This window comes from Nyctibius grandis, chromosome 32 (genome assembly GCF_013368605.1).
Source record: "Nyctibius grandis isolate bNycGra1 chromosome 32, bNycGra1.pri, whole genome shotgun sequence".
Lineage (NCBI taxonomy): Eukaryota > Metazoa > Chordata > Aves > Nyctibiiformes > Nyctibiidae > Nyctibius > Nyctibius grandis.
In genome coordinates this window covers 4,885,390-4,905,563 of record NC_090689.1, presented here as the reverse complement: position 1 = coordinate 4,905,563, position 20,174 = coordinate 4,885,390, and the positions used below count along the sequence as shown (strand labels likewise).

At 42.7% G+C, this 20,174-nt stretch overlaps 1 protein-coding gene across 2 annotated transcripts in view; it reads left to right on the top strand.

The window, feature by feature from the left end:
- Positions 1–20,174, top strand: part of PAK2 (p21 (RAC1) activated kinase 2) — a 46,896-nt gene that overhangs the window by 22,833 nt on the left and 3,889 nt on the right. For both annotated transcript variants that reach the window (XM_068421067.1, XM_068421066.1), the window contains 13 exons: positions 135–345; positions 6,131–6,231; positions 6,775–6,925; positions 7,793–7,824; positions 8,154–8,261; positions 9,586–9,718; positions 11,043–11,106; positions 11,869–11,917; positions 13,999–14,111; positions 14,602–14,719; positions 16,508–16,607; positions 19,213–19,409; positions 19,965–20,102. In XM_068421067.1, coding sequence (XP_068277168.1) covers positions 159–345; positions 6,131–6,231; positions 6,775–6,925; positions 7,793–7,824; positions 8,154–8,261; positions 9,586–9,718; positions 11,043–11,106; positions 11,869–11,917; positions 13,999–14,111; positions 14,602–14,719; positions 16,508–16,607; positions 19,213–19,409; positions 19,965–20,102 — 1,491 coding nt within the window. In that variant the 5' untranslated portion in view covers positions 135–158. The remainder of the gene's footprint in view (positions 1–134; positions 346–6,130; positions 6,232–6,774; positions 6,926–7,792; positions 7,825–8,153; positions 8,262–9,585; positions 9,719–11,042; positions 11,107–11,868; positions 11,918–13,998; positions 14,112–14,601; positions 14,720–16,507; positions 16,608–19,212; positions 19,410–19,964; positions 20,103–20,174) is intronic.

Below are 20,174 nucleotides of genomic sequence, written 5' to 3'. Positions count from 1 at the left end.
TTGCAACTCTTGAGTTCCTCAGAGTTCCTCAGAGTTGAATTCACACCTCCGTTCCCCGCTGGCCAACAGTAGTAGTGCTACATTTATGTCTTTTGTGCTCTATTCCTATGTTAAAACCAATATTTCTATTTCAGTGCTTTCACTAGCTATTGAGAACCATGTCTGACAACGGAGAACTGGAAGACAAGCCACCAGCTCCTCCCGTCCGGATGAGCAGTGCTATCTTCAGTTCCGGGGGCAAAGACCAGTTGTCTGCCAACCACAGCTTGAAACCCCTGCCCTCTGTACCAGAAGAGAGAAAACCTAGGAATAAAATCATCTCCATATTCTCTAGCACTGAAAAAGGTAAGATGCCTCTTATTTTCCAAGGTTACTACTTTTATTCCTTTACTCTTCTTGTAAGTTTTGGTAATGCTTTAGACATTTGAGTCCAGCCTGTCCAAGCGTAGGGGATCAGAGGAAGCGTTGAAAGTTGGACGTGTGTGTTCAATGAGCTGAGATATTCTTTCTCTTTGCACTGGGATGTTTGAAGATGAAATGCTAAATAAGAAAAATTAAATAGCAACACTGCCTGTTGCTTCTCATGTTTGCTGCCCAGTTTGAAGTAATGCATTTCCAAACAACCCTAATCAATTTTGTGATTCCTGTGTGTCATATTACTGACCATTTTGCTACGCTAAATGCAGATTTCTAGTTCAAACTGAGCATCCAGCTGTTTTGGAAGGTACTTCATGGTGAGGACCATTTATGTGGTACCTCGAGGAGAAAAAAAGGTAGTAAAGAAATAGTGGGGAGGGTGCAGTGTGCAGGAAGGAGAATTGAGAGAAAATAAGTCGTCCTGTCTGTGTAACTGTACTGTTAGGATTAATTACTAGTGGAGGAAAAATCTGGATTGCTGTAAACAAGGATTATTTCTGAGGAAAAAAATGCTGTAATGAAACTAGACTGTATTTGTGCTTTGTTTCTGTCCTCTTTTCTTTATGATGAATGTATGTACAGCATTGTAGCCCTGATCCTGGTGCTCCAGGGTGTCTGTATCCATGTCCAACAAAATAGTGCATAGATAGAAATATCTTCTAACATCTGGTGTGATAAACTATGCAGGGACTCATAAGCCTGACCTGAAACTGCTATGCATTTTCTTAATCTCTACTAATTAGCATTTTTGTGATTAATATTAAGATGCACATGGGGAAGACCTTGCTGCTCTTCATGTCTCCTAGTTCTGCTCTTGGCTTCCTGCGCCTCGTCGCTGGTGTGCTGGGCAGGACTGGTTCAGTCATGCTGACACAGGTTTGACTGTTTCAAGAGGCTTTGCTCCTCCGGTTATTTATTCACTTGGCTGAGTATTTTCCCCAGGGCTGGTTTTTACTCTCGCTCAGCTGTGTGAGCAGTCCCTCTGCAGTCATGCCTCACCCTGGAGACAAACGCTAGAGGCAGGCTTCCCTGTATTCCGCTCTGGATTTCCATGATCTGGCAGTGTTCCTGCTCTGAATGGTGGGCGTGTTTTCCTTTTTAGAGGATGGAAAGATTTGGCCAGTGTAGCTTTTGGAAGCAGGATAGTTATTTCACAAGGTCACTTATTGTGAAATAACTGTCCGTGACTGGATTACAGCAATAGACGTGGTGGTCTTTTTTTACTGACGTGGGTAAGCCTTAAAGAGGTAAGTCTATAAGGAGAATGTGAGAAGCTGCTACAGGTTGGTAGGAGAGACTACAGTCTCTCCCAAGAGAGAGACTCCAGGCCTGTGAAGGTGGTGAATCTGGGTGCTGTCAGCTAGGAGTAGTGCCACGTGTCTGGAGCAGGTTCTAGCTTAGCCCTTCCACGCTGCAGAAACTCGTGATTTACCATTATATCGTTGGTCGTGGGAGGAAATGCCTAGAAATTGTCATGGGGAGTGCTGCAAGAAAATCTGATGGAAGGATCAAATCTATCCATCTTCAGACTAGGAGAAGGGTCTGGGAGCTGGGATGGCACTTGTCATTATGCTGTTGCATTGATCATTCATCAGAGCGTTTGTAGCCCTTTTTTACAGACAGGGATCTAATAAACCCCACACGAAGGAAGATTTTCCTTGCTCTGAATTAGTAACGCTGCGTAAGACTTGCTGGTGTTGTGAAACGAATTATGAGTCCCATTACTTGAGCTTATTCAGACCCTTCTGTACCAAATTTATGGCAATGAATCTGCATACTTGTTTAGCATATGTCTGTATACCTGCTGATATTTAGTGATGCAAACTAAACATGGAAGAAATAATTTCTGCTGAGAAAAGTAGATTTTAGAGAAAATGGTGTCAGTTTATCTTTTCTAGATGTTAAAAAGTATTTAATGTTCTGAAAAAAAAGCAGAAGGCTTTACTGCATGGCAAGATAATGTGGTTAAGAAAAATAGTAATTGAATTCTCTAGCTTAAAGGAACTATCTGAAAGTTGTCTTCTTCTTTTAATCTGGAAAAAAACTTGTTGATTGGTTGACCTGCAGCAAGGATAATGTAAGCACCCAAAGAAATGTTTTTGGCCCTCAAGACTGCAAAACTGGCTGTCAAATGTAAGCAGAATATAAATGGACATAGTGACTTTGTGGCACTAAAACAATAGCAGATGTTAATTATGTTACTCATTAGCATGGCTGAGGTGCACGCTCACCAGAAATGCCCATTTAAATATTTATTTTTTTTTAAAAAATTCTGCTGCTGGGAAGCTTTACAGAAATATTAACTTCTTGCTTGGGTTTTAAAAAGCTATTGACACTATACACAAAATAATCTGTCAACCCAGGGTAGAAATTTTTTCATGGGAAAAATTTCTTGAGCCAGTGCAGAAGTTAACAAATTACTACAAAATTGGTAAATTCTTCTTTTCAGGAAATGAAGGGATGCCTTACCAGGAGGTGTACAAGGCCACTGCAAACAGACCTGTTACTGGATAACGTGGGTTGGCTTTGTTCTCCACAGCTCTGTCCGTACGATTTTGTGAGGTCCCTCCTGGCCAGCTTCATCATATTTATTGCCACAGCTCTGCTCCCCTCCGGGTCCTCTCCTGGGAGGTTTCTCTAGCTTAGGAGGTGGCACTGGGGGGGTGGTGTGCTTTGGGGAACTCGCTGCAGACGGTGAGGTTTAGCAAAAGCAGTTCCTACCCCAAGTCTGAGCTAGTTCTGTGCTGAAATAATCATAAGAGTTTGAAGGGGTTATTTAATGACCTAGTCATGGAGGGTTTTTTCCCCCTAGTTCCATTGTTTAGGATAAATGAAGTGATAGTCATCTTTTTACTAGAGTACTTAATTGCCCTGAATTTCCTTGGCTAGACTTCTGAAGTCAAAAGAACCTGCGTATGTTTTTGGAAAGCTTTAAAATAATCCCCTAAACCAAGAAATGTTTGTCTTCAAGCAGAACTTTTTAAAGGAGGTGCAGTGGGGCATCGCCCAGGACCTGGGATCATGCATGTGACATGCTCAAGAGCGCTGGCTCAGGGCAGATTGCAGTGTGGTTTCAGCTGCGGTTTGGTAACTCAAAGTGTACCATCTGGAGTCATTTACCTACTACGACCAGGCTGTTGAGAAACATCTGTGTTTCTTGCTTTGAGTACTGAGGTTGGCTGGTGGGAAGCGAGGGATGCTTGAGGCTGGGTTGGCGATGTGGGAGGGTGTGTGAGCTACCTTGGGTGATGCCTTGCTGAGTGCCTGTGGCTTTGTTTGGGGAAGAGAAGAGTCCAATTGTATTTGAGGCACTTTCTTAATCAGACAGAGCAATTCTCCAATTCACCGAATCCTTCTGAAGGACCTGCATCTTCCCTTCCCAGGAACAGGGGGACTGTGTGCTGCTGTCTCTGCAGGGCCAAGGGACCGCATCTTAGGTTCACTTGCTCTTTGAAACGAGCATTGCCCTTTATTAAAGGGCAACCAAGCTGGTGAAGGGTCTGGAGGGTCTGACCTATGAGGAACGGCTGAGGGAGCTGGGGTTGTTTAGCCTGGAGAAGAGGAGGCTCAGAGGTGACCTTAGTGCAGTCTACAACTACCTGAAGGGAGGGTGTAGTGGAGTGGGAGTCAGCCTCTTCTCCCAGGCAACCAGTGTTAGGACTAGAGGACACAGCCTCAAGCTTCACCAGGGGAGGTTCAGGTTGGACATTAGGAAGCATTTCTTCTCAGCAAGGGTCATTAGCCATTGGAAGGGGCTGCCCAGGGAGGTGGTGGAGTCACCATCTCTGGAGGGGTTTAAGAAAAGCCTGGCCATGGCACTTAGTGCCCTGGTCTAGTTGCCATGGTGGTGTCAGGGCAACGGTTGGACTCGATGATCCCAGAGGGCTCTTCCAACCTGATTGATTCTGTGAAATACAGAACTGGTGCAAACAGAATCAGAGGTTGAAAAGCAGCGTGGCCTCACAGTGGCCTTGTTCGCAGAGCCTCGGGTATGTCCTGCCAACACATGACTCACGGGACTTGCCTCTTGACTGAAGCTCACTGCTTACGTTTGTTTGAAGTGCTGCTCTGAGCTGCTGTTCCCGTGGGCAGAGGAGTGATTTTTAGTCTCCTTGCCTAGCCTATGAACAAGATGAGTGTATTTTTGGAAGGAGTGCGTTTATTTATGCAGCACATGCTGGAGGGTTTGAGCACCAGCTCCTGTTCCCTAGATGTCAAGTGCTCCTGAACAGGAACCTTCCTGAAGAATATAACTTTTTTTTTTTTTCCCCCACTTGCTTTCCTATAAACAACTGCAAGAGATTGGGAAGAAACAGTTCTGTCCTTAAAGGTTTTCACAGAAGCCAGTTTCTCCTGTCCTGTGACTGAATGATATTAATGAGAACACTTGACAGTCCGTTTGCTTTTTGGCTCTGACCCGTGCAGCCATATTAAAGATATCCTGTTTATAACAGCCGTGTCTTTCCACTGCATTGTTCAGCTGGAGGCAGCCCACATGGCTTTTCGTTTGTGAGTATTGTCCTCGGCTCCCCGTCCTTCCTCTCCCGCCAGCGTGAGGGGATTTCAGACGGATTCTCTGGCTCTGAGCAGCCTGATCTATTCTTGCCCTGTGTTCGGTAACTTTTTACCCTGTAGTAACGAAGAGGGTGCTGGTTTAGCTGCTCTTTTTCTGTACTGAAACTACATGACTTTTATTTTTAAGGTGAATTTAAAAACAAAGAAAAAAAACCTTTTTTTTTCACACACAAATATAAAATGCTGATTCAGGTATATGCTCTGCAAGCCCACGGGTGATCCCAGGATTACACACGCAGTTTTCTTGCTATCAGGCCTCTGCAGAGGGCCGTGAGATGAAGCCTTGAGCATCATCTTTCTGCCTGGAGAGCAAACAGCAAGTACACTCCTCCGCTCTGGCAGGGAAAGAAAGCAGGGCTTGGGCTTTTGTGCAAGAAAACAGGTTCTTGAAACCTTCCAACTTAAGTCCGAACCTTTTCTGAGTAAAGGGAACAGAATGGTGTGTTTTATATTTAGAGTTAAATACAAATTGTCTTCCATTTTTATTTATTTTCTCATTGTCAGAAAAAAAAGAGAAATAAGTAAAAAACCCAAGCCCAAGGCATTATAAAACATCTTATAAATTTAATTGGATCTAGGTTGGATTGTGCACATGGTCCTTCTCATTATCTGTTCCTGCTTCTGGTACTTATGCTTGCCTTCCCCCCCCCTCCCCTTTTAATTTAAATTGGGTAATTGCTCTGAGGCTATAAACTCTTATCTTCATCACAGGAAGTCCTAGTTTGCATTAATTACCTTGAATTGAAGCAGTGAGGCAACTGAATTTTAACCGTCTTTAGGGTGAACTTGAGGCTGAACTGAAGTTGTTTTCGGTGGTGTTCTTAATCCATATTAAAATGTCCTTTTTTTTGCATTGTAAACATTTCATACATTTAGATTTCATATGCTCTACAGAGCTCCTTGCGCTCTGGGGCTCTTAATCTCTTGCTTTCTACCATAGTAGAAATTATTTGAATGGAACAGGTTGTTGATTCTCATGTGAAATCTACACCAGCTTGAAAATATCAAATCACCTCGATCCAGTAAACAGAATAATGGTCACATTCATCCTAACTGTTGTAATTTGGATTGATTATATTAAATGGAGACAATAGGACTTCAAATCTTTGCTCAGTAGATCTTCAAATCTCTTTTTCAGGAAGCAAGAAGAAGGAAAAGGAAAGGCCCGAAATCTCCCCACCGTCAGATTTTGAGCATACCATCCACGTTGGCTTTGATGCTGTTACAGGAGAGTTCACTGTAAGTGTACCTGCCTTGAAGCTGCTCAGAAAACAGCTGTGGGTCAGTGCTGTAGTGAAGCCGTTGTGGTGTTTTAGAACGAAGTGCAAGCTAGTCTGTTCATTTTTATCAAAGAAATAATGTTACTGTGTGTTTGTACAGCGTGCAGGGTAATGAGACTGTGACCTCTTAGTGCTTCTGCAGGGTAAATGTCAGATCTGATGCTTTGTGTCACCTGGGAGAGCCTTCCCTGAGAAACCCTCTTCAGTTTACTTTTATTAGGGGGTGACACTGGTTCTGTTGAGTGCTTTTGTGTTCCCATTCCTCATATCTGGCTTAATACACCTGAAAGAGGTGGTGTCATGTAGGCACAGGGGGCTGGAGCCCTTGAGTGCCTCAGATACTGAGCAGTCAGGAGAGATGGCTCCCCATTAAAACCCCATCCTGCCTGTTCATGTGTTTAGGCTGTGTGTGTTACGCTTTTTATAGAGGAAAGAAATTTGTTCTGCTTTTTAAAAATCTTTGAAGTACTAGAAGGATGCTTGAAATAGCCTATTATTTCAGGGAATGCCAGAGCAATGGGCTCGGTTGCTGCAGACCTCAAATATCACGAAGCTAGAACAGAAGAAGAATCCCCAGGCGGTACTAGATGTGCTGAAATTCTACGACTCCAAAGACACAGCGAAACAGAAGTATCTGAGTTTTTCTGCTCCAGGTGAGATCCAAGTGTGTGCAAGGCATTTGGAATTGGGTATTTGGAACACAGTCTTCCTCTCTTTCAGAACAATAAATCAGATTCAAGTGCTGAAAGAGCAAGTTTCAATGAGGAACAAATATTCAAAGATGGATTTAAAACTTACTGGAAACTGGTGTTGTCCAGTTAATTTCCTGGTTTAAGTGGAGAGGGGAAGAAATGGAACTGGATAATTCGAAATAGCAGCCAAAATTAACTGTAACGGGCTGTGTTTACAAAACTGGGGCTCTGAGACTGTGATTAATAGGTTTTGTGCTGGAGACCTTGCTCCTCCTGTCTGTGGCCAAAACAGCTGTCTGTGAACTTGATGTCACCATGTGGTGACATCAAAGATGCAAAATAAGTTGTGGCTCCTAGGTGGGGAGCTATGTGGGGGGGCTGAGAGAATGCCTGCCCTACAAACACATGCAGTTTTACCTAATTTTCTTCCAAATTATTTCTGAAAATAACTTAGTAATAAGGCTTTGTAATAGCCTTGATTCAAGATGCCTCTAAGGGAACAGAAATATCCATTTGGTCCTGATTTCACATCTTAGGAAGAGAGAACACATCAGCGTGAGGAGCAGTGCTGGATCTGGAGCTGTGTGGGGGTACTTGAGTGAGGTGAAGAGCAAGCTGGGAAATGTGTGGGTTTGCCTACCCTTAGGGGAGGATTTTAGAAACTTGCAGCTTCCTTCTGCATGGCCTTACAGTGCAGTACTGGTTTCTCTCATTTGTGACCGTGAAATTTTGCTTTCTGAGAGATGAAAAAAAATCTCCAAAGCTTTGGAGTTCACTTTTTATTATTTTTCTGATGATTTTATGTATTCTGCTATTTGTCTCATTTAGAAAAAGATGGGTTTCCTTCAGGAACACCAACGGTGAGTGCCTTTACTATTCTTTGTATGTTCTTAGGCACATACAAGTTCAAGACTTCTGTATTTGTTTTCTATTGAATTTTGCAGTATAAAACAATGAGATTTTTTTGGTGGAATAAAAACATAAATTAGGGCATCAACAGAGCATATTTCACTGGAGCAATAGTATTTTAGTCTTGTAATAAAATGTAGTAGGGCACTTAAACCACCTTTTCTTTGGGCATCAGTAAGAACTCTTTTATCTTCATGTGGGGGGAAAAAAAAAAGCAAGTCTTTAACACTGTAAACGAGACAATTTTGTTTGTTTTGTTTTTAATTTGTTAAAAATGTAGACCAATGCCAAAGGTTCAGAGCCATCAACAGCTGTGGCAGATGACGATGAGGATGATGAAGAAGCTCCTCCTCCTGTTATTGCTCCACGGCCAGATCACACAAAATCGGTGAGCAGCTGTAAAATTTACAGGGCAGACCTGCATTTCACAGCATTGCAGAGCTTTTTCTCCTGGTGTTTTCTAGCAAATGGTTTTATTTGTGAAATGAGCTGTTGTAAGTTTTTCGGGAATAGCTCTCATTTTTATTTGAGTTTGCTAAGAAAATGCCTAATTTGTGGATATCAGTTGGATATCCAGATATCAGGGGTTGGACTAGATGACCTTTAAAGGTCCCTTCTGACCCAAACTATTCTGTGGATCAGAAATCCTGAAGTGAATGCTCATTTCTTTGTTGGCTTCTGTTAAAGATACCCAGCTCTGCTTATCCTTTGACCCTCCATGCAAGGAGGTGGCTTGTTAGTCCTAAAAAAATACAGCTGTTTTCTGTAACTTCACAAACTACAGTGGCACAAGGGTAGTTCATTTGATTTTCTTTATTTGATTGCAGTGTGATAACCTCACCAAATATACTACCTAAACCCAAACCAGTTAAAATTTAACATTTAAAAGTTTATTTCACTCACAAAGTCATCAGCATTACATGAAAAGTTAAATGCTTAAGAAGTTGTTGTTCGTTAAGTTTTAGTGCAGTCACCCTGAACTACACACCTTGTTACTAACGTCCCAGGGATCCCACTTGTGCCAGCTCATTCTTTTGACCGTGGTAGGTGCACGTTTTGCCACTCTGCCCACTTATTTTTGCCACAGGAGCGCAAATGTGGATTGTGTATGTTTGTCAAGTGATGCTTTATAATTGCCCACTCTGGGTATGTAAACATACAAAATGTGACAGGTCTACAGTGTGATATTTCTAGGGTAGCTGTGTTTGTTTGTGAACAGCTCAGGAGGAAATGAAATAAAGCTCCAAGAAAATCCCCAAAATTGGGGGCGGCTGGGAAATTCCAAGAGTCTCATGCTTCCTTTCATGGTGAAGCATGAATCTTTTTCCTTTAGATCTTAGTTGATCTCGCTATTACATAGTGATTTCTGTTCTGTGAAACTTGGAAATTGCAGAAATGAAGTAAATAGATGAAAGGGCCCCTCCTGTTAATTAGCATGGGTTATAAAGAATAAGCAGGTAGAAAACCCACAAGTCTGTGAAAGTTAATCTCCTAGCATCTGCTCTGTTCAGGAGGTTCCTGGGTCTTTCAGAGGTCAGTGAGGTTGCCAGCATCTTGCCTTACTGGACTTTAATGCTTCTCAGGTCTAATTTCTGCCTCCAACCTGTTATGTGAAATGGTGCTTAGGGATCGTTGAAGAACTGTGGTTGTTTTCAGCTGAAGGTCAAAGATTGCAAAGAAAAAATGCTCAGGTGAACGCTCTCTCTTGACAGATTTATACACGGTCTGTAATTGATCCCATCCCCGCACCAGCTGGTGACACTTGTGTCGACAGTGCGACAAAATCAGGTGATAAGCAGAAAAAGAAGACCAAAATGTCGGATGAAGAGATCATGGAAAAACTACGTAAGTGGTTTTTATTTCAGAGAAACAAAGGCTTTAGGACTGGGGGAGGAATATTAAGCTTTTGCCCTCATCCTTATTTTTGTGTAAGGATTGTGTGAATACTGTGCTTGATTGGTTTTGTGTCAGACAGCAGCTGAGAGCTGCATTCAGAAGTTTTGCCAATTTATATGCTTCAGAGCCCTGTTGGGTAAAAAAATTGTAGAATGTTTTTTTTTGGATTTAAGTTCAGTTGTGATAATGTGATCTGCGTGTATAATATAACCATAATAATACAAAATCGTTTTGGATGTTGCTTGTTCCATCATCATCTTGAAGATAATTTTTCACCATATTAATTTTCTTGTGCTTAAGTTGAGAACTGACTGGTTTCTGGACTAGGCTAAGCTAGTGGATTTGTCATAACCTCATACTGGGTTTTGCTACATGGGAGACTTATCTTTAGTTTGAGGTGCCAGGGGAAAATAGCATGATCTGTCTCATGAAGAGGATAATGAGGCATAATGATTGTCTGAAGCTGGGCCATTTGTGACTGGAACTGAATCTGGAAGCTTTGGCTGTTCATGCATCAGCCGTTACTACTTGAGCTGACCCACTCTTGGAGCTATCTTGGCCAGGCCAGCCCTACTAAAGGGAGACAGCAGGACTAAACATGAGCCAGCAGTGTGCCCAGGTGGCCAAGAAGGCCAATGGCATCCTGGCCTCTGTTAGGAATAGTGTAGCCAGCCGGTCTGGGGAAGTGATCGTCCCTCTGTACTCGGCACTGGTGAGGCCGAGGTTGAGTTGAGTGAGGTTGAGTACTGTGTCCAGTTCTGGGCCCCGCACTTCAAGAAAGATGTTGAGGTGTTGGAGCGAGTCCAGAGGAGGGCGACCAAGCTGGGGAAGGGTCTGGAGGGTCTGACCTCCGAAGAACGGCTGAGGGAGCTGGGGGTGTTTAGCCTGGAGAAGAGGAGGCTCAGAGGTGACCTTAGTGCAGTCTACAACTACCTGAAGGGAGGTTGTAGTGAAGTGGGAATCGGCCTCTTCTCCTGGGCAACCAGCGATAGGACAAGAGGACACAGCCTCAAGCTTGGCCAGGGGAGGTTCAGGTTGGACATCAGGAAGAATTTCTTTACAGAAAGGGTTATTAGCCATTGGAAGGGGCTGCCCAGGGAGGTGGTGGAGTCACCATCTCTGGAGGTGTTTAAGAAAAGCCTGGACATGGCACTTAGTGCCCTGGTCTAGTTGACAGGGTGGTGTAGGGGCAGCGGTTGGACTCGATGATCCCTGAGGTCTCTTCCAACCTGGTTGATTCTGTGTGACTTTTTTTTTTGTTGTTTTTTTCTAGGCACTATTGTGAGCATAGGAGATCCCAAGAAAAAATACACCAGATATGAAAAGATCGGGCAGGGGTAAGTGTTCACCCCAACTTGTATTCCCAGTGAGCCAGTGTTACAAGCAGTGTGCTGTTCTCTATCTCATGCTGTTGCGTAGCCACCACTTACTGAAGGAGGCAGAAGTGTTGGCTGTATTAAGCAGTGATACACAGATGATGAAGGCTTTACACACTGGTGGAAATTTTGAATTGTGTCTTTTAATGTGGAAGTGTAACTTCTCTCTGGGTGTATTTAGTTCTCTCCTCTCCTGGTAAGATGTAATATGACTGCTGAATAGCATGAGGGCACGTCAGAAGGCTTTCTGTGTGCTAAGCTAACAATACTGCCTTGACTAAGTCATTCTTCTAGTGGTCCTCTGAATCCTTCTGAGAGAAAAGTATGTACAAGTTCTAGCTTTTCCAGCTTTGATTATATATATGCCTGACTCCTACTGTATGCTTTCCAAATAGGTCTGTGTGCGTTTGTGGGCGGGCTTCCCCTGGGGGAAAACGAAAAGTAATACCTACTCCAGAAAGGGCTGCCCAGCTTATCTGATCAGAGGATGCAGCACAAGCTCTGAGGGCTCAGGCATCCTGAGGCATAGCTGGTGTCAGAAGAGAGCGTATTTGCAACTAGTTTTTGTGTGATACCGCTTACTTTTAATAGCCTTCTTTTTGATAAAGCTCTTGCAACATCAAAAGCTGACACGATTTTGTGTTTGTGATTTGTCTGTTTACGTGCGTGTTTGTTACAGCCAGTTGTATCTCTCTGTGTAACGTTTCTCCTTTTTCTTCACAGGGCTTCAGGTACAGTTTTCACAGCTATTGATGTGGCGACGGGGCAGGAGGTAAGATTTCTGTCTTCATTGCAATGAAAATACTTTTTCTGTATAAATGTTGCTCTGTAGGTGGCCAAAATGATTTGCCTAGATTTCTTTCTGTGGCTCCCATCTCTGCTATCACCTCTCAGAAGAGTGTTTGTCATAGTCATTTGTAACAGCGTGTGCCTTGTTCTGTAGTAAACAGATGATGAAAGCTAAAAATAGAGTTTTGTCTTCCCAGTGAAACGCAGAGGGAACGAGGTGTTCCAGAAACGGGTTTTGAAAACAGTTTATCCTTCAAGAATTGCGGGCAATGGTGTCCTGCATTTTCAGAAATAAAACTTGGTTTAGTCTTTGCACGCTTGTTCTGGAGTCCCATCTCAGCAGAGGCGATGGTTGCACCTGCCTGTAGGGAAACAGCTTGCCCTGTGTGATTGTTTGTTCTAGTTCAAATGCCTTCTCCACATCCTGCTCTCTGCTTTTACTCCTTGGTGTCTCCAACCCCACTTGGTGAAACTGATGACATCAGCAGTGCTCTGCATGCTTGTCATCCAGTGGTCATCTCTGCTTCCCGGGACTAAAATTTTAAGAATTATTTGCTTCTCTTTAAATTCAGATCTCCTTAATTTTCCTTTAAATATCCAGAAGTAGCTATTCCTCAGGTCACTGATAAGTAATTACCCTTTCAACAGTGACCACATTTACCAGTACTGCAGTGGAGCACCCCATCTTGATAAATGCAAGCTATTCAGTCATCTCAATATGTTGTCTCCTAATGTGCTTTCTACATCCTGCAGTACTTCACATCCTCTTACTGACTGCAGAGGAAATTTTGTAGTCCAGTTCCTTAGACCTCCTCTGCATCTTGTCAGGCATGTTGGCCAACAGTTGATTGCTTGCAGTCTTCATGCATTAAACGGATGCAGTACTCTGTTTTCCTCAGTGCTTAATGTCTGAGGATAGAATTGGATCTGTTCAGCGGTGAGAAGGCCAAAGGAGGATTTTATTGCTGTTTCAATGCCCTAATGGGAAGGTGTAGAGCATATGGAGCTAGACTCCTCTCAGAGCTACACAATTGACAGGACAAGAGGTAACAGACAAAATTGCCGTAAGGGAAATTCTGGTTAGATATTAGAAATTTTTTTCCCCTCTCAGTCAGGATGATCAAACATGGGACAGGAGCCTAAAGAGGTTGTGGAATATCTGCTTATTGAGATGTCCATTCAAAACTCAGTTGCACAAGACCCTCAGCAACCTGCTCCATGTTGGCAGTACTTTAAGAAAGTAGATTTAGATGAGATATTAGGAAGAAATTCTTTGCTGTGAGGGTGGTGAGACCCTGGCCCAGGTTGCCCAGAGAAGCTGTGGCTGCCCCCTCCCTGGCAGTGTTCAAGGCCAGGTTGGATGGGGCTTGGAGCAACCTGGTCTGGTGGAAGGTGTCCCTGCCCGTGGCAGGGGGGTTGGAACTAGATGGTCTTTAAGGTCCCTTCCAACCCAAACCATTCTATGATTGGACTGGATGACCTCCAGAGGTCCCCTCCAATCTTAGTTATTTTGTGATTCTGTGCCAGAAGTTCTCTTCTTTTAATGCCCTTGGCAATATAATAACAATTGTTTCTACAAGATTATATTGGTTCTTGTGTTTGGTTTTGGACTCATGGGTAGGTTATCTTTTAAAACTCCAAGCTGCCTCCTCAAGGTGTTGTAGCTAACTGGGACAATTCTTCTCCATTTTGGAAGGCTTACACTTTCTCTCTTAGTCGCTACATGATTCTCTCTTCTGCTTTAGGCCTGTTGATATGAAGTTAGACGAGTATCTTTTTATCTCCTGAATGCTTCGTTTACTGTCTGTTCTGGCCTTTGTTATTGTTTGTGGATCTTTTCAGCTGCAGGAGGATGATGTTGGCTATGGGTGTGAGTTGTATGCTCATCAGGTTGCATTCTTTGAAGTTGTATGCTAATAAATAAATCACTTGCCAGCTGCAAGCTGTGCTAAACTCCTTTAATCCTGTTACAGAATTTCTTCTAACTTTCCACTGTATTAAGAATGACTGAAAGGTTTTGATACTCAAGTTTGAGTGATTGCTGTTTTATTTTGTCCTATTCAGGTTGCTATTAAACAGATAAACCTGCAGAAACAACCCAAGAAGGAGTTGATTATTAATGAGATCTTGGTAATGAAGGAGCTAAAGAACCCCAACATAGTCAACTTCCTAGACAGGTAAATGCAGATAGCTGGCTGATTCCTTCATCCCCAAGGGTTTCAAGAGGTTATAACTTGATATAGTTACACAGACCCAGACTTCCTGTACCTAAGGGTCTTGTAAGCAAATGAGACTGTATTTAGGCTGTCATCTGAAAAAAAAAAAATCATCTGTCATAGGGAATGGTCTTGATTCAGAAAGAAGGCTGCTTCTGTCATGAATGCAGTGCTACATGTAGTTGGGGATCAGTGGTGGACAAGAGCCCAGCTGGAGCAATGCTTGTGTTGTGCATGAGACATGTAGGGTGTTATCCTACCCGTTTAGGTAGTAGGAAGCATGCAGCTTTTCTTGTCAGCATTTACATTTCAGGCTGCCTTCCAGAGATTTTTCTTTACTGTTTGTCTTGAAGTGCTTATGAATCATTTTATTGACCAGCTCTTATCAGTCATTTTTCAGTTCTTGATCTCTTGATGGCAAATGGGTGTGCTTTGCATTTTCTGTTTGTAGTTACCTCGTAGGAGATGAATTGTTTGTGGTGATGGAGTATCTAGCTGGAGGCTCACTGACAGATGTGGTCACAGAAACATGTATGGATGAAGCACAGATCGCTGCTGTTTGCAGAGAGGTGAGTGTTATAGTTGATGGGTAGAGGAATGAAGGTGCACTCTGTTCCCCTAGGCTTTATGGTACACTGAGGTTAGGACTAATTGCAACAATTGCTGTTGGAGCCACTGAGTTAGGAAGAATGAATGATACTGAGAGCAGAAATCAATACTAAAATTACAGAAAATAACAAAATGAGTTTAACAGAGAAAATTGGGGGTTTGCAAGTTGTAACACAGCAGAGCTATGGCAGTTTTTGAGCTGGGTGTTTGGGAACGTTAGGTGAGGGAGCAAATAAAGATTTTGGGTTTGGTACTAGTCCTGCTGACATTGTTAACAGAAAGATGTTAATAACGTGGACTGAAGTTCAAGGAAGAGCAATGAAGAAAAAGAAAACTGAGTATTCATTTATAGGTAGTAGAAAGTAGAGGTGTTAACATATTTAAGAAAAAGAAAAAAGCCTGCAAGCTTCGGAGTGTTTTCCAAAAGGAAGAAGGGGACCTGTGTTTGCTTAGAGTGTGAAAGTGGATCTGATGAAACAGGAATACTTTAAGAAACATGTACTAAAATAAAGATGAACTCGATGCAGACTATGCCTTTCTCATTTGAGTAGTTTTCATAGTGTGTGAAATCTATAGTTCTGTGACAGTTAAGCTTTCTTTATGGATTTCTCAGAAAAAATAATGATCCAGAAGACTGTAGTTGGAATAATTTTAAGATTGCAGTAAGATTTCAAATGGAAGAGTTAAAAATAGCTGATGTCACAACTTAATCAGTGGTTTCTGCCCTGAGTCAGAGTGCTGACATCCAGCTCAGGCTTGATTTATAGTGGCAGAAGGAGCAGTAATTGTGTTATCTGCTGTGCAGGAGAAACGTAGCCTTTTAAAACCCCCATTTGACTACATCAACATGACATCTGCTTTTGGTGACTCACCCAGAGGGAGGGGATGGAGAGCAAACTTGTCCATTGACATGTATGGGCAGGTAATGGTTTCCAGAGAAACCAGAGCTGGAAGCAGAGAACTGAAAGTAGCTATTTACTGTAACAATAATTAACTTGTCTGAGGAAAAGGCCTAATATTGAACTATTATACTTCATCAAAACTCTGCTGCCTGCTATGTTAGATACACTTCATTCTGCAAATCAGTGCCACTTCGCTAAAGCAAATGAAGACACAAAAATCTCCCTGGGGACTACAGCTGTGCCAAGTTGCAAATGGTAAATGTTCTGCTTATGTTAAAAGAGAAAAATCTTACTATTTTTTTGCCTTTTATTCTCAAATAGCAAAAGTAAATTTCATTATGTTTTTAGGCAGAAACTTAGTGTGAAAGGTATTAATCTAAAACCAGTGCAAAACCAGTGTTAGTGACTTTCATAATGAAGATGTTTTACAGCCTTCACGGTAGGAGAAGTTGCATGAGTGTTGAGAATGAAGTCTCACCAGTTCCTCTTGGTGAGACTTCAGCCTAAAAAGCTCTCACTTAATCCTTTATGGTTCCTCTGTAGAATTTCTGGGATGTACCAAAATTAACATCTGGGATTTTTGAGAGCATCTTGGGTGATGAGAAGTTTAATTTATGGGTTTGTTAAGACAGCAGAGAAACTCCATGGTTAAATGATTTTTGACCTCATGAGATCTGGAGAGTATTTTTTAGCACAAGAGCTTCCTCTGCTGGTTATTTTAGATCATACCTGTTATATTTTTGCACTCAACACTGGCTGAGGGTGTAAGCATTGCTCTTGAATTTGTGTTCACAGACACAAATTGTGTTTCCATATGCTGAATATTTTTTTTTCCCTCCCATCCAGTGCTTGCAAGCGCTTGAGTTCCTACATGCCAACCAGGTCATCCACAGAGATATTAAGAGTGACAACGTGCTCTTAGGAATGGATGGATCAGTTAAACTAAGTGAGTACCAGACAATTGTGTCAATGCTCTCTTTTCCCTTTCCCAGTAATCTTTGACTCAGAGATTGTAAATCAGTAGAAGGAGAGTTGCCAGGGAAATTTGAGGTGAATTTTTATCGACTATGAATAATAGAAATTCATTCTGTGTTATAAAATGTATAACTCGCAAGTAGCAGGTATTGAAATTCTGAGAGCCTTAAGACTAAGGCTGTGAACATGTTAGACCGGAAGGATGTTGAAGCAAACCTGTTGCCACATGAATACGTTGGTAAACATGAAGTAACTGGCACCATACAGTGAAGCAAAGATGTGGATGATTGCAAGAGAGGAGTTGCAGCTAACAGCTGGTCTCTTCAGGTTGTCGTGACTTGCTTTTAACGTTTTGCCCTTTTCATTAGAAGATCACTAAGAAAATTATACATTATTAACTGTTCATATTGCAGTCTAGTCTTATGCTGCACTTGTACTGGGTCTCCTTCTCTCAGACTGAAAGTGTAACACACTTTCATTAATATAATCATGAATTGACGAAAGAAACTACTTGCTTTTCAGGTCACTGTTATGCATGCAGGGACTTGTGTGCAGTAGGTCAGTTTCTGGTGTGTGTAAATGTGTGTGGCAATAAAAAAAAATGTGAAACCACTTGAAGAAGCTGTCAGGACTGTTGAGAGAGAGAAGTGCATTATCTGACTTCTTGGTCTGTAGGAATGTGCAAAGCATAAAGCACCAAAGAATTAAGGGATGGTGTTTTTATAGCTGGGTAGGAATTTGAAATGCCATGAAAGTGTATCTCAGCAATATTCCTTAGTCTAGATGGTTTGCAGTCTCACATTGTTTATGAGATGGAGTGTGAAGAAGGATTACAAGCAACTTGATTTGCTTACCAGCATTGTTGGATGCACTGCTTGCTTGGGTAGGAGGTTTTATTTTTTTTAAGGGTGTGATGTGTTTGTGCACAAACTGCGTGGATTCAGAGGCTGAAGATAAGTGGATAGTTACCGTAGAGGATGTGGCTGAGAAGAGTTAGCTGGAGAAGGCTGAAAAAGGTAAGAGCTGTCAAAGCAAAGCAGAGTGGCAAAAGGACAGAGTTAGCAGCCTATGTAAAGAAGCGTCAGCCCCAGGAAATTGAGGGAAGATGAGGAGGAAGGAGAGACAGGAGAAAACAGGAGTCAGCTGTAAAAATGCTCGATATGAAGGGGAGGTGTTGTAACCAGTGTTGAGACTCACTCTTCTTTGGCCGTGTGATTATAGAGCTCCTCGCAGTTGTTTAAGGTGGAGGGTGGAAGAAGTTGCACCTTCTTTTCAAGCTCTTCCCCATCGCTGGGGGAGTCTGGCTTCTGGGAGACTGGTCACAGGAGAATTAAGAGATACCAGTCTGCCTGTCACCACTACATAGTTACACACACTACTGGTTGGTGAAACTGGGTTCTACATCTTGCCTGTCTTTCCTTGCTGGTGGCATGGTGCTGAAGGTGGTAGGTCAGGAGACATACACTGCTGCTGCTTCTTTGGTGTGTTCATTGAAGGAAGCTGTGCTTTGCCTTGAGCATGACACCTTGATAAAGGCCAAGAAGTGCCGGTGAGGAACTTGGTGACTCCTATAGGTTTGATTTTGTTTGTTTTTTTAAGGCAGCATTTTGACAATCAGGGTGGGGGTAGTTCTTTGTTAAATTGTCGTCTTGGTCCAACTTAGCACTTTCATGACTGTGGCTCTTTTGTTAGCACTGCTTGGCATAACGCTTTCAAAATCAACTTGAAATTTTAAATTATCTCTTTCTCTTTCTCTTTCTCTCTCTCTCTCAAACTTAGTGTCAATGATAAGGTAATATCTGTCTCCTGCCTTAACTGTATTCTTATTGATGCTTTACATGCCTGGGAAGTGGGAGTGCTGCAGCTGGATAAAGTAACATGATGGAACATGCATTGCTGCTGCACCTGAAGGCTATAGGAATAGGTGACTTTTCTCGTTTTCTTAAGTGTGGTTGTTCTCTTCGGTAGTTACCTTGTGGACAGGTTTGTTTGTCCAGGTTCCTTCTGCTGAGTGGGGTAGCACTTCGCTTACCTGAAGCCTTGTTTCCATGTCTCTTGTCAGCTGTAGTACCTGTATTTGATGGCCAAATTGCTGTGAAATGTTGACCTCAATAGCTGCACAAATAAAATCTGATTAGCAGGGCAGAAGCCATGGTTTGTGGATTTATTTTTTTCTAGTTCAGGCTGTATAACATACCATGCACAGAACGCTTGCCTTCTGTGTTCTGCTTGATTGCTTTTTTGGCTGCTACCAGTCTAGGATTCTTGAAGGAAGGACTGGGCAAAATACTGTTCTTCTGCAGGGTAATACTTGTGTCCCTTTTCCAGAGGACAAAAAGCCTTCATTCCACGGAATTCTGCCCTGCTTAAACACCTTCAGGTTTTGTATCTATCTTGCACGCTGGATTTTGTAATACGGAGAATGTAGTGGGGAGGGGGGGGGGAAGACACCCCCCTCAAGCCCCTCTCAAATGTAGAGGAGTAAAATATATGTGTAGTAATAGAGAAGTCTTCTACGAGGCCCACTTCACTTGGGCTGCACCAATTTAACTTCTCAAAATTCTGTTACCCTACAGCCGACTTTGGTTTCTGTGCTCAGATCACCCCAGAGCAGAGCAAGCGCAGCACTATGGTTGGAACTCCGTACTGGATGGCTCCTGAAGTGGTCACGCGGAAAGCGTACGGCCCTAAAGTGGATATCTGGTCTCTGGGCATCATGGCTATTGAGATGGTGGAAGGAGAACCCCCGTACCTCAACGAAAACCCCCTGAGGGTAAGAAGCCCAGATGTGGCTAGAACTGTTTGCCAGTGTTTACCGTAGGAACGTTTTCAGTAATTGCTCATTAATAGTATCTACATTAAAAAGAAAATGAAACAAAACATCCAACAAGCCTCAGCAGTGCAAGAAGATACCTCCAAAAGGAAGACAGCTGTCTTGACTTCACAGTCAGCCCTACCCTGAATTTTTCTGTTTAGGAGATGACTACCTGCTCGTAACTAAAATATTGCACTTTGAATTCAGTCTTCTCTGATAGTTCAGGGAAAGTAAATCCATTAGGTTGTGAAAAATGCTGCTTGTGTCAGAATCTGATATTTTCTTTGCCAAAGTACGTATCTGTTGCCAGAAGATTTTGAACGTTGTTTGCTGCCAGCAGGAATAGGTCATGACTGCCTGTAATTGTGGCATTTTTACGGTTTGTCATCTCATCAGGGAGAGAAGTGGGCTGCAGAGCCCTTTGTTATCTAGACTAAGGGATTGCTGCTAGGCAGGTCGGTTTGGCATCTTCTAAAGATTTGGCTTGGTTATACAATATTCCTCATTTTACAGGCTTTATATTTGATAGCAACTAATGGCACACCAGAGCTGCAGAACCCCGAGAAACTGTCCCCGATATTCCGGGATTTCTTGAACCGGTGTTTGGAGATGGATGTAGAGAAAAGAGGATCAGCCAAAGAATTGCTACAGGTGAGAGTCAGCTCCTTCTCACAGCCTGAGGTACAGAAGCCACGTGTAAGGTCGGCCTGTGATAAACCACAG